The sequence below is a fragment of the Triticum dicoccoides genome, chromosome 7B, assembly GCF_002162155.2.
Source record: "Triticum dicoccoides isolate Atlit2015 ecotype Zavitan chromosome 7B, WEW_v2.0, whole genome shotgun sequence".
Lineage (NCBI taxonomy): Eukaryota > Viridiplantae > Streptophyta > Magnoliopsida > Poales > Poaceae > Triticum > Triticum dicoccoides.
In genome coordinates, this window is record NC_041393.1 from 759,416,777 (window position 1) to 759,433,444 (window position 16,668).

Below are 16,668 nucleotides of genomic sequence, written 5' to 3' on the forward strand. Positions count from 1 at the left end.
CGATATCTAAAAATTAGTCCATCGGAATTTGGTTCAGAAGTGACTTTTCCTAGCACACTGTCAAGATTTTATCACTTGCAATTATTGGACCTAAGTGATTGGTATGATCAAAGTGTTAAATTGCCCAATGACATTAACCGCCTTACCAATTTATGCCATTTTATTGCCGAAAGAGAAGTCCATTCCAATGTTCCTGAGGTAGGAAAGATGAAGTATTTAAAGGAGCTTAAAGAATTCCATGTCAAGAAAGAGAGTGTTGGATTTGAATTGAGTGAATTGGGGGATTTAACAGAGCTTGGAGGAGAACTCAGTATATATAATATTGGAAATGTGGCAACCAAGGAAGAGGCCATGAAAGCCAAGCTTGTGTCAAAAGGTGATTTGGAAACGTTGAGGTTGGTTTGGGGAGGATTGGATGCATCGGAACCATCTGATGGTGCATCGGAATCATCTCATGGTGCATCGGAATCATCTGATGCCCTTGATGATCCAACGGTATCATCTGATGCCCTTGATGGTACACCAGAATTATCTGATGTTCTTGATGGTCTTGAGCCACACCCTAATCTTCAATCACTTGGCATTGAAAACCATGGTGGTTCAGTCGGTCCACATTGGTTGTGTGGTCACATGAGCATAAAGATGCTTGTGTCTCTCCACCTAGAGGGTGTGTCTTTGGCCATTCTTCCACCTTTTGGGCAGTTATTGCATCTCAGATCACTCAAATTAATTAACATTTCCAGTCTTGTTCAGATCAAACCAGGGGTTGTTGGGGTCACGGCTAAAAGTTTTACGCAGTTGAAGGAGATTGTTCTTGATTCTTTGTCAGAATTTACCCAGTGGGATGAGGCGCCTAATGCCCATTCATTTTCAATGCTTGAAAAAATTGTTTGCAAAGAATGCCCCAATCTCTATGCATTGCCATTCCTGCAGGATTGCTCTATGGGCTCTTATAACCATCTGTGGAAACTTGAAATTACTGGTTGCCCAAAGTTGCCTATGCCCCTCATGCCTCACACTTCCACACTAACTGACGTTACTGTGGATACTAGGCGTACTGGGAGAATGGTGTACGCGAACCATAATTTGTATTTGACAAGGTATAACAGGGCATTAGCCTGGCATAATATGGCCGGCAAAGTAGAGAGCATCACATTTAAAGCTGGATCAACAGTCCCATGGATAATCCTACAAAGTTTAACCTCCTTCAAGAAACTTGTAATTGAAGGAGACTCAAGCAAGCAATCGTTGGCTTCGCTCTCATACCTCACGTCTCTCACCAATTTAAGAATACAAGATTGTAAGAATTTCAAAGTGGGTGGGTTCAATCTTCTCATGGCTTCCAACCTCAAGGATTTGGCGGTCCACAACATAACTGAATATTACCCTCGCTCTGTAGCCGCGGATCTTCTCTCGGAATTGGCGGTGGAAATAACAAGGAGTAAAAAGTTATTACCACCTACAGCTGGCTCTTTACTCCAGTTGGTAAGACTTAATGTGGATAGCATCTCGGCTGTGCTTGTTGCTCTAGTTTGTCGCCTACTCGCTGCTACCCTCAAGGAGTTAGTGATCACGTGTGATCGAGAGGTGGAGAACCTCACCAAAGATGAAGAGAAAGCGCTTCAGCTCCTCACCTCACTCCAAGAACTAAGTTTTTGGAGGTGCCATCGTCTGCGGTCCTTCCCTCAAGGGTTACACGGCCTTCCTTCTCTCAGGAAACTACAAGCCATCACTTGTCGACGAATCAGATCGCTGCCCAAGAAGGGAATCCCCACTTCTCTGCGGGAGCTATCAATAAATGATTGCAGTCGCAAGCTACACAATCAAGCCAAGAAACTAAATCAAAGAAATTTGTCTGTAAGCGCCTAGCCCAAGGTAACACGCTGGCTGTTCTTATCATTTCCATTCTTCTCTGTTTATTACTACATATATAGTACTAAATTGTGAATTCTGACAGGCTTGCTAGCACAGCTATGTACTATGTCAGGCTTTCAAATTTCGAGCTCTGCGCAATGTGTACATATATTGTGAATCCTTTCAGCCTAGGTGGCTACTCTTCCAGAGATGGCCATATATCCGCAGCTGGATGAGTTATGTCCTATGCATGCATGTGCAACAAGTTAGGTTTTTACAATACATCGCAGAAGTAAAATTAATGATCAGGCTAGGAAATTAGGAGGAACATAAGACCCAGATTTACGAGTACAAATTCAAGGTAACACTTGCTGCCGCCAAAGATTCACATCATTTTTTATTTTCATGTAAATAATTTGCAAATGAAATATGCGTTGTGGTTGCTCTTGTATGCAGAGTATCCAGAGGTTAGGATGAAGATGACCATGGTCATTGATTACGGTTCTAAACCTAACTGACAATTTTTATATGTTAAATTTTGAAGAGCAAGGCGACACCCGATCAACTACTGTGGAGGTGAATGCCTATTTTCTTTTTTCTGTTTAGTCTTGAATATAATCTTATCGAGTGAAATTCTACAGGCTGCAGTGACTGAATACTGCTAGGACCATGCAACACCGGGTCCAACCAGCTATTTTAGTTCAACAGTTTTATTTCACTTGTAAGCAAGAGGATATTCAGGTAGCTCAACTGCTGCTTATGTAGTTCTATTTTATGTTCATCTCATAACCCTTTTGTCACTTACTCTGCTTCTCATAAGCAGTCGGCGTTATTCGACATAAAGCTTCTTTTAGAAGAACAACAATGTGAACCTTGCAACGGCATCCTGTTCCTTGAGCAGGCTGCTTGTTAAGTGGTAAGCAGTGACAGTCGGCATCAAGCAACGGTGCATACGTCCTCAGACAGTAATTTTTCATACTTTTGCAGCATGCGAAATTGATCGACGTACCTAATTATGATGATAAATCCTGAATTACTTGAATCCTTTGTCAGAAGGCTCTTGTAAAACAATAACTTGTAACTTGTGAGTGTCACATCCTTCAAGCACCTAATATGTTGCGGAGAGGCCACCTTATAGCAGAAGGTACATTTCACTTACTTTCTTGAATTGATATTTGCATTCCACGCTAAAATTGTGGTTTGTTACCGATTTTTCTTTTCTTTTAGGACTGCAAGTACATACTTTCTGAACCATGGGTAGAGGATGTGCTCCATTGGTAGACAGCGATATGAATCCATCAGCTTTCCTTTATTTCACCACAAATAGCAGCTAACTTTTGATAGCCATCTGCCACTTTTAGGCGCCTCTTTTTGGCTTGCAGTCTACTATGAAAGGCTGAAGAGATAAAAAAAACAGAAGAGAATGCCATTGCAGTCGACAGGAGTTAGACATTCACCATGAGGTGATGATGCTTTCCTGTTGTTGTAAGCATCAATTATATCATGCAGTAAGCATTGCCTCTATGTTCGAGTTAGTATACAGATTTCAAAGTTTAAATGCTCAGAGAATAAAATCTTATGAGATACATACAGGAATTTTTGTATAGTAATACTCCCTCTGATCCAAATATTGTCGGGGTTTGAACTAAAACCCTGAAAATTATAATGGACCGAGGGGAGTATAATGTAAACGTTTTGTTTTCTCCTAACATGCAGTATGACGATTACCCTAACCCTGACGTTATCGGAACACTGCAGGACATAGATCACACATAGATGCCTTGTGTATTGTTTCCGTGGCATGATTGACAAGTTGTGAACACCTTCCCTAGCCTTATTGTTGATTGGAATGTTTGTGTTTCATGATCAAGATTAACAGCTTGCGTGGAAGGGCAGTTTCTCTTCTGGTATGTTTATCTATCTAAGCAGTTTTAGATTACAACTGTGCTTGTTGTTGTATATGGTGTAGGTAACACACCTTTTCTTCATTCTTGTTACTTCCTTAGACTGTTCTGAATATCTGAATGCTAAAACATGTATGTTTTATGCGATAACGGAACAGGTTTACTATTTGTTTCTTACGGTTCAATTCCATTGTACCACAAGTCCAACAACCACCAACTACATCTTGCCTTGGGAGTTTCAGTTCCAGCTTAATTAGCAGGTTCGCCAGTTCACCGGCGACTCAAAAAGTCAAAAGTAACGACTTGATCATTTTCATTTGATTTTTTTAAAGAAGATAATTTTCATTCGAGTTTTCTCATACCTTGGTCATTTCCTGACCTTCCATTCATTAGTTGGACTCGAAGCTTGGCTGTTCTATCCAAACAACGGTGATGTCCTGATGGAGGGTTGAGCGGTTCTGCGTAATCCACCATTTGAAAGGTACGTCTAGTTACTTCCAGTGGTGATCCACGCGTTTAAACAGAGTCACATTACAGGTTTTCGGTGCTGATTCATTTGGGCGCCAACCATGTCCTCTTTTTTTGTCCGTCGCCTCACAAACTTTTCCCCTTCTATCTGCGCTGGTCATACTTACCACATTGCCCTGTGGTCTTCTACAGAATACAGGCGACCACCTACTCCCCTGTCCACGCCGCCATCTTTTTCCTCAACTTGTGCTATGCCGTGCGCTCGCTGTCGGCTGTCGCTGGCAGCCAGCTCCACACCCGCTCCATGCATCTTCCTCCTACTTGTTAGTTAGAGTACATGATCGCTAGGCACATCCTCCAAACTCTGTAGCGTGCTAACACAAGGTACCAACTTGGTAGGCTAGTCGTTTAGTTAATCCTGCTGCTCATTGTTGCACTAAGGAAGCTTTAGCTATAGAGGATGTTTGAACATAGTCTGATGTAATCCCTGGCTTTCTGAGTTGCTCTTTGCACTCGGACATGCTACTGCTGAATGAATGAAATATGGAGAGCAAAGTTATAAAAAAGAAATGCCATGGTATATCCAGTGATTTCTTAAACAAGTTTCATCCTGTACATGTACATAAACACACCTTTGATTATCGATACGAAATGTGTTGGATCTCTGCTCTCTTTAATTACACTCCCACGATCATCATGCAGGATCGATCCACGGTACAGCATGGCCAGAAATAGGTAGGAACTCATACAAGACATGATGACAGTGACGACGGCGTTGGAACTTCCTACTGTCAACTTACTTAGAAGGCTGAAATTTATTGATGCACTTCAGTTCTAGCAAGGAATAACCTGAGAGAAAGCTTCAGTGCTACACTGTTTCTTCAGACTGGACAGCTGACTGTGACATCCTAGCTAGCCTGTTCAGAACTTCAGATATATATAAATAATAATATTAAGCTGCAGCACGCTTGTATAAACTGTCCATTCTTGGATTGTGCACGAGGATATATAATTTCCGAGCATGCAGTGAGTGTCCAAAACAGTGAGAAAATAGGAGAAGATCTCAAGCAAAGGAATGACATTTTTTGATAAAGTGTGGATTTTATTGGATTAAAATGAAGCATCAAGAGGATACAAACTCAGTGAGCACACACCAGGCCTCCATATAGCTAGGATGCACACAACCAACGTCAAGACACACAAAATATGTCAGCAAATAACAAAGTCAGAAACGACCAAAGCTATGTGTAGGCGAGTAAAAAAAACTAGGAGCGATCATATCCACGGTCACAAACTACAAAAATGACCATATCCGCACCAATAATCTAATCACATCACATGAGCCACAATATTCTTCAACAACGAAAGGGAACGACACCCAAGTGTCGCCTCATCGGATCCAACCACCATGGCCAGAATCTAGGTTTTCACCTTGAAGAACTAGTCCGAGCATATCCGAACATACCTTGAAGAGTCTAGGTTTGAGACTACGGGAATTTTGTTGGACCTTTTGCTTATTAATAATATGATCGTATGCATCTTTATGATGCAGAGGCCGGGGCAAGCCCCTTTTTCAAAAAAAAAAGATTCACCATTTTCATTGACAACCCCGCCAGATTCAGCTTCAACTTCTGCCACTGTAACATGAAGAAAACAACATGATAAAGGTAGCTGCATAGCCAGCTTGGACAAAACGAAACAGATAAACGGAGTTTCACATCGCACACCTACCCAAAGTAAGATGAACCTGCCTTCATCTGACTCGACCTCTGGTGGGACCGACAGCACGTTCTTCTTCACCGACCTCTGGGACAAGCGTGATTCCGCAGCCTTCATCGATGGCCCACCCGGCAACACCGGTGGGTACTATGTCTGGAGGATTGGCCTCCCCCCTTCAACGTAGTAACCGCCACCATGTCTCGGCGGATGGTTCTTCTCCAACAGATGAGCATGCTCTGGCGAAGGCAATGCGCCGCCAGGCCTCGAGGAATTTGGACTCCATGCCAGGTACCTCTTCCATTAAATCATTTCTTTCTTTTCCAGATACTCGCATTTATAACAGCTTAAATAACGTGGGGGTCTCTATGGGAAAGAATGATAATGATATTAATCCGTCGGTGGGGGTACTTAAACATATGGAGATTGACCGTTTAAAGGTTTCTCCAAAGTGTAATACCACCATTCCTGACCCAGAAACCGAGGACGATGATGAAGCGAATGCCAAATATGATGGTACGCTAATCACCCACTTGGTTGGTGAGGTTACTGAGGTTGTATTGGATGACGCAAGACTTGGGTCCAAGTTATGTGACTTCACATCGTCTTCGCAAAAATCTAAATCAGACGCCTCTAAAAAGAAACAAAAACCGCCCAAGAAGGCGAAGAGTTCCACACCAATCTGAGTTTCCATATGAGAGGCATGTTTTGGAATAGCAGAGGTCTCTCAGACTTGGCTAAACATAAACACATTGGTGATTGTGTACGGGAACATGCTTTGGATTTTGGGGCAATTTCTGAGGCCGGTAAGTGTGACTTTCGCCCGCATGTCCTCGATCAGCTATCAGGTGGTTTCGACTACACATGGCATAGTCTACCAGCTCGTGGAAGGTCTGGAGGAATCCTACTTGGGATACTGACAACAGCCATGGACTTGTTAGCTTTTTTGATCGGTGAATTTCATATAAAATTTCACCTAAGAAACAGAGCTGATAATTTTACATCGACTCTTGTCGCTGTCTATGGGGCTGCCCAAGATGAGCATAAGTCCGCTTTCCTTTGGGAATTGGTAAATCTGGCTAAGGATAACCCACATCCAATGCTTATTGGAGGGGACTTTAATATCCTTAGGTATCAGGAAGAGAAAAATAATGACCGTTTTGACACTCATTGGCCTTTCCTATTCAATGCTGTGATAGACAGTTTGGATCTTCGGGAGGCCAGTATGTCGGGACGGCAGTTCACTTGGGCTAATAACCGACATGTGCCGACATACGAGAAGCTTGATAGGGTACTCATGGATACCGAATGGGAGCTAAAATTTCCTTTGGTAACCGTGCGAGCCCTAGAGCGTATTGAGGCTTTATCGGATCATGCACCCATAATTCTGGATTCTAATTCTACGAAACTAGCTGCCTGACGCCCTTTCAAATTTGAATTGGGTTGGATGCATAGGGAGGGATTTGTAGACATGATCAAGAATATTTGGGAGAGGCCCGCTGTTGGTCGTACACCTATTTAGAGATGGAACTTTAAAATAAGGGCCGTGAGGCAACACCTCTCTGGATGGGCAAAACATACCAACGGGATTTATAAAAAAGAAAAACAACGGCTCTCTACCATTATCGATGACCTCGACAAAATTGCAGAGACGCGCATCTTATCTCAACAAGAGATTGAATTAAAAAATCAATCTAATGAGAAGATTGCCCGTCTTCTGCGAGAAGAGGAGATCAAATACTACCAGAGATCCAAAGCTGATTTCATTTTGATGGGTGATAGTAATACAAGATACTTCCAATTGGTCGCTAATGGGCGGCATAGGAAGAAATGTATTTATAGTGACCTCGACAAAATTGCAGAGACGCGCATCTTATCTCAACAAGAGATTGAATTAAAAAATCAATCTAGTGAGAAGATTGTCCGTCTTCTACGAGAAGAGGATATCAAATACTACCAGAGATGCAAAGCCGATTTCATTTTGATGGGTGATAGTAGTACAAGATACTTCCAATTGGTCGCTAATGGGCGACATAGGAAGAAATGTATTTATAGTCTCCAACAAGATGATGGGCGGATCGAAGGTCAAGAGGAGCTCAAAAAGTATATCACCGACTACTACAAATCTCTGTTCGGAGCGCCGGCTGAAGGGAATTTTACCCTTGATGAGACCCGAACAGATGACATTCCACAAGTCATGACAGAAAAAATGATATTCTGACGGCACCATTCTCGGAAGAGGAGGTGAGAGCTGCAATGTTCCAAATGGAACATAACAAAGCTCCAGGCCCAGATGGTTTCCCCACAGAATTCTATCAGAATTTCTGGGATGTCATCAAGGCTGACCTTATGGAGTTGTTCAATTGTCTTCATGCCGACCGACTTGAGCTATTTAGGCTTAATTTTGGTGAGATTGTCTTGTTGCCAAAGATTAAGGAGGCTGAACGGATCCAGCAGTTTAGACCCATATGCCTCCTTAATGTCAGTTTCAAGATTTTCACCAAAGTGGCTATGAATCTGCTTAACTCGGTAGCGGACCATGTTGTCCGACCATCTCAAACGGATTTCATGCAAGGAAGTAATATACTTGATGATGTAGTAATCCTGCATGAGACCGTCCACGAGATGCATCAGAAAAACCTAAGTGGAGTAGTATTCAAAATTGACTTTGAAAAAGCCTATGACAAGGTCAAATGGTATTTCCTCCAACAGGCCCTAAGGATGAAAGGTTTCTCTGAAAAATGGTGCCATTGGATCCAAAATTTTGTAACTGTAGGTCATTACTTGCAGACAAAAAAAAAGGACTACGTCAGGGTGACCCCATGTCCCCAATGTTATTTAACATTGTGGCTGACATGTTGGCAATTCTAATTGAGTGCGCCAAGCAGGACGGGCAAATTGCTAGGGTAGTGCCACACCTTGTGGATGGTGGCCTCTCTATTCTTCAATATGCTGATGACACAATACTTTTTATGGAACATGACCTGGACAAGGCTCGAAACATGAAACTCCTGTTGTCAGCGTTTGAGCAAATGTCAGGTCTTAAAATTAACTTCCGTAAAAGTGAAGTGTTCTGCTTTGGAGAAGCCGTCGAGGTAGCGGCCGATTACGGACCTATTTGGTTGCGCACTTGGCCAATTCCCGATCAAATATCTGGGAATACCAATTCATTATCGACGTCTCACCATTGCGGAGTGGAAGCATGTAGAGGAGCGGCTAGAGAAACGGTTGAGCAGTTGGAAAGGCAAGTTGCTCTCAGTTGGAGGACGGCTGGTTTTGATAAATTCTGTCCTCACAAATATGGTTCTCTATATGCTTTCTTTATTCCAACTCCCAAAAGGTTTCTTGCAAAGATTGGACTATTTTAGGTCCAGATTCTTTTGGCAAGGAGATGGTGAAAAGAAAAAATACCGGCTGACCAAATGGAGCGTGGTTTGTAGGCCGAAAGACCAAGATGGCCTTGGAATTCATGACCTGCAGGTCAAGAATAAGGACCTACTTAGTAAATGGTTGTCCAAACTTCTTACTGCGGATGGTGTTTGGCAAACCATGCTGCGCAATAAGTATCTAGGCCAAAAGGCGATGTCTCAGGCATATTGGAAACCTGGCGACTCACAATTTTGGGATGGCCTAAGGACGGGTCGTAGATTCGTTTCTGGGAAGACATCTGGCTAGGCAATGCCAGTCTCCGAGAACAATATCCAGCCTTGTACAACATTGCTCGCGATAAGAACAATACTATTGCGCAGGTGCTCAGCTCATCCCCGCCGAATATTTCGTTCAGGCGGGATTTGGATGGCGCCCGACTTATGTCATGGCATAATCTCTTATCCCGTTTGGATCTGATTAACCTGACGCAAGGCCGTGATGTGTTTCGCTAGAACCTTACTACATCGGGGTCTTTCACGGTAGACTCTATGTATCGTGCGCTCACGCATTCTGAGGTACCGGAGAGCAATAACAAAAAAATCTGGAAGGCAAAGATTCCACTAAAAGTTAAAATATTCATGTGGTACCTTCGTAGAGGTGTTGTGCTAACCAAGGACAACCTTGCACGACGCAACTGGCCAGGAAGTAAGAAGTGTTGTTTTTGTACTCATAATGAGACAATCAAAGACCTATTTTTTCAATGCAAGTTTGCGCGTTCTACGTGGTCAGTCATCCAAATAGCGTCAAATTTATATCCGCCCACAAGTGTTGTCAATATTTTTGGTCATTGGTTGGACGGTATTTCAAATAGGTTCAAAACGCTAATATGGGTGGGAGCGTACGCCTTACTATGGTCGATTTGGCTATGTAGAAACGATTTGGTTTTTAATGACAAAAATGCTTCTCCTTTGCAGGTTATTTTCCGTTGTACGCACTCACTTCGTATGTGGTCTATGCTACAACGTGCGGAGTACCAACTGCTATTCAAGGCGGTGTGTACGCGATTGGAGCAGGTAGATATGGAGTTTTTTACCCAACATGGGTGGCAGCATAATCTCTGCATCGGTCCACCAACCGTTTCGATATAGGCATAGTGTCGGTCTATAGGACTCTACTCTTGCCGAACTGTCTTTTTTTTTTCTTGTCAGATTTTTGATGTCTGGCTATGTGCATCCTAGTTATGCAGAGGCCGGATGATACTCTAAATGCTTTGTATCGCTTGATGCTACATTTTGAGATAATAAAAGCGCACTTTATCAGAAAAAAAAATCTGACTCGACCTCTATGAGGCTTCATCTAACTCCATAACTTTCAACTCTGACATGGGTACGTTCGTCTCTTGGTGACTGGCTTCTGCCATTGGCAATAAATGATGAAAAAAGGCACAGTAAAAGCGAGTGGACAGGAATTGAAGGAATTTTCATCTGAAACGCATCCTGTAGGCTTCGTACCTGTGGATATTATTCTTCTTTCACCTCCCCTTCCTCCTCCTCTTGCTCCTTTCTGTTCCTTGGGTGAAGCTTTGAAAAAATAAGGAATGAGCATTAATTTGTATTGCTGGGACAGATATTAGGTCATACATTCCAGCTTATTTGAATACAACCATGAAGGTGGGGTTCGAATGCCATATAACTATTTATTCTGGTAAGTACTCCCTCCATTCTTAAATATTTGTCTTTCTAGATATTTTAACAAGTGACTACATACGGAGCAAAATGAGTGAATCTACACTCTAAAATATGTCTAAATGCATCCGTATGTTGAGTTTATTTGAAATGCCTAGAAAGATAAATATTTGGGAACGGAGGGAGTAGGAGGCTTACCACGGATCGAAGGCAGAAGAACTTTTAGGATTGGCTAATGTAATTAAGCTAGTTAATTCTGTCAAAGCTTACACATGGCCTGGCTGTGTGAGAAAAAGACTTACGGGTCTGATTCCAACGAAGTGTGGGACAGTTGGGATGGGTGTCCAATGTGAGCTCCAGCATATTTTGGCATATTTTGCACTGCTGGCAAGTAGTTTCGTCGGACCAAATAATTACCACTTTCTGGAGGGAAGAGAGGTGTCCCGTGTCAACATCCAAGTCACCACTAACGATGTGCGACTCTCGGGCAATAAAGGCACGGAATTCACGCCTTGGCCCTGTCTGAAATTTTTCGAATCTGCACACTTTAAGGCAAGGGAATGCATATCACCAATGATGAACCTTTTGACACGAGTGTATTGGCTGCTAGTGATTCTCAAACATAGAGTAGGAATAGCAGGCAATTTCCCAAGGATCTGAATGCCAACCTCTGGCGTCACTCTATTCACTCCTGCATACAAGCAGATGAGGATGGGAAACAAGGATGAATTAATCCATCTAGGCAATGTTGAGGTACAACCAAGAAAATGAAATGTGTGGAGGTGTGGAGGGGGCACCCAACTATCCCAGCTGACATCGAATGTCTCATACCCAGAATGATAAATCTTAAGACTGGCCAGGGACACTAACAAAGAATTAAACGCACTCTCGTCATGTTCTTGCCACCAAAGATGGAGCACCTCAGCTCCACTAGATTCCCAAGCTCTTTCTCAATCTCATCACTTTCACCCACCCACACACCATTTAGCTCTTCCAAGGACACCAACTTCCCTATCCCAACCTGCAATCTGGTAAAAGAATAGACCTATAGGAACATCAATTGTCCTAGCTGAATAACACTTAATGGCACCTCGATAGATCCACTCGTTCTTAAGTCGAGTATTTGCAAAAAAATGTAGCTTTCCTATATCGATGGGGAGCACGTCAAGATGGGTATCTTTCAGCCCTAGGTACCTCATGTGTAATAAATTCTCAACATACCTAAGATCAATCTGGTGGGTATGCATACTTTCCCTTAGATAGCAACCTTCTAGATCCAATACTCGAAGAAGTTTGAAGCTTGAAAGAGCTTGGATTAGATAAACATCAGTTCTAAGGAGAGTAATAGATCTCGATTTTGACATACTTGAGGCATCGACCTGATTGATGAGCTGTAGAATGATATTTTGCAAGGATAACCTACGAACCATGCAATCTGATTTTTTTCCTTTGTTTTGTACCATCTAATGTAGTAATGAAGTTTTCTTTGCTAAATAGAGAACATATAAGATCAAGTACCATATCATGTACACGGCAAGCTTCCACCCTACCTTCAAAATCAACATCTATTGGCATAATTAAGTTTCTGTTTATCAGCTAACTAAAGTATCTCTCTCCAAGCTCAAATAGTCTAATTTCTTGTCCTCCATTGTCGATAAAGCCTTTAGCTATCCACCTCCATATCAACCAGTCTCTCCTTATCTCATAATCTTCGGGGAATATACTGAGATATAATAAGCAAACCTTTAGGTGAGAATGTAGACTATAATAACTGAATGATAGTATTCTCTGCATATCCTTAGTAGTACCACCTTCTTCAAGTCCATGGCCAATAGAACTGAGTATGTTATCCCATTGAAACTTTGGCTTTATCTGTTGATCATTACTAGCTAACAAACTAGTTATAGTAATAATGGCAAGTGGTACACCACCACATTTCTCCAAAATTTCTGTAGATACTTGCTCCAATTCATCAGGCCATTTACTTCCTTGAGGGAGTATTCTTTTGTAGAAGAGCCTTTTGGAGTCATCATCATTAAGAGGTTTCATCATATGAATAATATCATCACCAGATGGGCAACATGCTTCAGAGACACTGGTTATGCGAGTTGTTGTTATTACTTGACTACCAAGACTGTTGTTACAGAAAGCGCACTTGATAATTTCCCATTCATTTTTGTCCCGTATGTCATCAATCACGATTAGGTACCTGCGTAATTTTTTGAGCATAGTTCTCATATCAATAAAGACATAGCCATGTTTATACTTTTTCTGTATGGACAGCGAGGTAGATCTCTTAGCAAAGATGGAATTTATATCAATGAAGTCATACCTCTTATCCTGAACAAATGCTCTCAGTTCATCGACGAGTTGTTGGTTATCCCTAACAGATTTGTTGATGTTTGCAAACTTAATTTTGTCCAGTTTGTACAACATCTTCTTTGAAAATCTTTGCGATGTCGGGATTCTGAGACACCGAAACAAACACTCCACAGTCGAACTGCACTCTAATCTTGTTAGACAGCGCATTGGCAAGGGTTGTCTAGCCCAATCCTCCAAATCCAACAATTGACAATGTCTTGAGTTGTTGCTTGGACATCTCATCCCCATCAAAGAGCTCCTCGATGAGCTCATCCCGTTTGTCTTCGATGCCTACAAGCTCTGTAACATCTCTATACACAACCTTAAGACGAGGGTCAATGATATTTCCCATACCATCGGCGAGCGTCTTAAGCGTGTACCTTTACCGAAAAAGGCTTACGCCCCGCCTTATATACAAAACAAACCGCCCGATCCAAACATCAAACAAGGTTCACACACACACACACCCAAGTCTCACACAAAAAGGTAGCAGGAGGGTTAGTGCTGAGGGCACATCTCAACAAGCCCTAGAAAAAAAAGGACACACATAGAGGCCGCCACACGAGAAGCATTCCTAATCAGGCTCCGGCGGAGGTGGCGGAAGCAGGGGCGCCATGCGGAAGGCCATCGATCGAAGGTCGGCAAGGAGGGTGCTGATGACGATCCGGTCCTAGGGGCGGCTAAGCGGCCGATAGAGCTGCAAATAGCCACACATTTTGAAGATCGCATTAGTCGCACGTCGAAGAGGCACTTTCTGAATGACAAGCTTGTTGCGAATGTTACAAAGCGTGCAAGCAAGGACACCAATGCACAACCATCTAATATGGCGGTAGCGATGGGAGGAGGCGTGGATCTCAGCGAGTAAGTCGGGGAAGTTGGTATTGCACCACTGTCCGCTGACCGTTTCACGGAAGCACGACCATAGGAACTGGGCTGTGGAGCAGGAGAAGAAGATGCGGTTCGAGTCCTCAATTGTGATGCACAAAGGGACACATCTCGTCCCCTGGGCCATTGCGCTTGCGGACTTTAACCCTAGGGTGGAGGCGTCCCCGGATCCACTGCCAAAGGAATATCTTGATCTTTAGGGGGTGGGGCAATGTCCCAGATTAGGCTAAAGGGCCAGTGAATGAGCGATGGCCGCGTACAGAGATTTCAAGGAGAAGCGGCCGGAAGGCTCCAGGCGCCACGACTTGGAGTCAGGGTCGCCCTCTACATCCATCGGCACAAAGCTAGAGGCTGGCCCCGAAAGTATTTATTCTGGATGATGGTGAGCGAGAGGCCGCCCTCCACGTTGGCGATACGCCTGATCAAACGGGTCAGGAGAGCAATGTTCATTTTACCTATGTTAGCTCCAAAATGATCCATTTTACCTAAGTTAGTTACAAAATGATCCATTTTAGCTTGGTTAGCTCCAAAATGATCCATATTAGCTAGATTCGCTCATAAATGATCCATCTTACTTAGGTTAGCTCCAAAATGATCCACTTTACCTAGGTTAGCTCATAAATGATCCATTTTAGCTAAGTTAGCTCATAAATGATCCATTTTACCTAGGTTAGCTGCAAAATGATCCATTTTACCTAGGTTAGTTCCAAAATGATCCATTTTAGCTAAGTTAGCTCATAAATGTCTTTTTTACCTAATTTAGCTCATAAATGTCATTTTTACCTAAGCTAGCTCATAAATGTCATATACTTCTTCTTCTTGTTCATTTTCTTCTTCTCCTTCTTCTTCTAATCTTCTTCTTCTAACCTTCTTATTTCCCATTTTGCAGATTTCCTTCACTTCACGAAAGCTTGCATTGATGGAGTGCTTATTATCCCTTTCTCTGTTTTTTTGTATCGATGAACTATGCATGTATCGTTGGATGAAACTATTGTAATATATATGGTTGGATGCCCCTATATGGAACTTTCTATGTATGATGGAACTATGCATGGAACTTGCTATGGTTGGATGGAACTATGCATGTATGATGAAGTTATATGTGTTGGATATCTTATATGTTTTCTCTGTAATTGCCCTGTGAAATATATATGATGAAGTGGTGTGCAGTGCGCTTCTGTTGAGCGTGCAGTGCGGAAGTGGTGTGCAGAATAGTTATTCTGCTAATATTAATAGAAGCGCACTGCATCATTTTGACGACGAGCACTACAATACAGACTAGTGAACTTCGCGTCAAAAAAATTTGCATGCAGTGTTTTTCTGGTACTGTTTCTCTCTAGTTTTTTAACCGTTTATCGGAACTAAGCGTACAATATATCGTTGGAAAGCTATGGATTAGGCGCAACTTCGCCATGTTGAACACTTTTCGAGATTCCTTGCGGTTTAAGAGCAGTTTAAAAAACGGCACGGCGGACGATGAGTGGCAGCGAGCGTATTTTCGCGATTTTTTCTAAATCGTTCATCGAAATAAAGCAAATGATACGCCTCTGGAAAGATGTGATCGAGGCGCATATTTTTCATATCTATTATTTTCTGTAATTCGTTACGGTTTAAGAACAGTTTCAAATTTGCTAAATTGCGGAATTCTGTTTTTTCGAATTTTTAGCAATTTTCATATTGTTTTCGCTCCAGTTTTTGAACCGTTTATCGAAACGAGGCGTGTGATACGCTGTTGGAAAGCTACGAACGAGGCGCAACTTTTATATGTTAGAATGTTTGTGAGAATCTTTATGATTTTTAGTTAATTTTGAAAATCATACGGCTGACAACGAGAGGCAGCAGCCGTTTTTTGTGAAATTTTCATAAACTGCTGGTCGAAATGATTCAATTTATATGCCGTTGGAAACATATCGACGAGGCGCAACTTTTTTATGTAGAACACTTCCGCTAATTCCTTATGGTTTAAGAGCAGTTTTGATTTTACAAAAACGCGAACAATCTGTTTTTTGCGACACCCAAATCGTCGTGTGCACTACATCAGACAGATAGTGCACTGCTTCGGACTGAAAAGTGCACTGCATCTGATAGACTGAAAATTGTCATGCGTACGCGAGGAACGAAGTGCACTGCTTCAGACAGATGAGTGCACTGCTTCAGACCGAAACCACACTGCATCAAAACAAAGTGAAAATCATCGTGTGTACGTGACAACGAAGTGCGCTGCATCAGATAGATCAGTGCACTGCTTCAGACCGAAACCACACTGCATCAAACAGACTGAAAACCATCGTGTGTACGCAACAACGAAGTGCACAGCAACTCCCAATGCAATTTTACTTTCGTGTGCACTGCAATAAGGGAACCACAAAGTTTTTAAATGCATTTTTGTTTGAAATGAACTGTACTGAAGAGTCCTTCATAGTGGA

General features: G+C 42.4%; 1 protein-coding gene, 2 long non-coding RNA genes and 1 pseudogene across 5 annotated transcripts in view; 3 read left to right on the top strand and 1 right to left on the bottom strand.

Moving 5' to 3' along the window:
* LOC119339719 (putative disease resistance protein RGA3) overlaps positions 1–1,869 on the top strand; it is a 4,408-nt gene extending 2,539 nt beyond the window's left edge. Inside the window, exons 2-3 of the mRNA XM_037611671.1 lie at positions 7–436; positions 527–1,869. Coding sequence (XP_037467568.1) covers positions 7–436; positions 527–1,869 — 1,773 coding nt within the window. The remainder of the gene's footprint in view (positions 1–6; positions 437–526) is intronic.
* A 94-nt stretch (positions 1,870–1,963) lies between these two features.
* Positions 1,964–2,594, top strand: LOC119337114. Its single transcript, XR_005163033.1, has 3 exons — positions 1,964–2,215; positions 2,311–2,430; positions 2,496–2,594. It is a non-coding gene; the product is annotated as an uncharacterized LOC119337114 (long non-coding RNA).
* Positions 2,595–2,958: 364 nt separating this feature from the next.
* LOC119336228 lies at positions 2,959–5,031 on the top strand. Of its 3 annotated transcripts, none has more exons than XR_005162299.1 (5): positions 2,959–3,362; positions 3,613–3,761; positions 3,917–4,053; positions 4,152–4,239; positions 4,929–5,031. It is a non-coding gene; the product is annotated as an uncharacterized LOC119336228 (long non-coding RNA). The 3 variants fall into 3 exon arrangements; XR_005162297.1 differs by lacking the exon at positions 4,929–5,031 and adding an exon at positions 4,419–4,656; XR_005162298.1 differs by lacking the exon at positions 4,929–5,031 and adding an exon at positions 4,419–4,656 and having other exon boundaries at positions 2,959–3,317.
* Positions 5,032–8,330: 3,299 nt separating this feature from the next.
* On the bottom strand, positions 8,331–14,576 carry LOC119339720 (annotated as a pseudogene).
* Between the last annotated feature and the right edge of the window lie 2,092 nt (positions 14,577–16,668).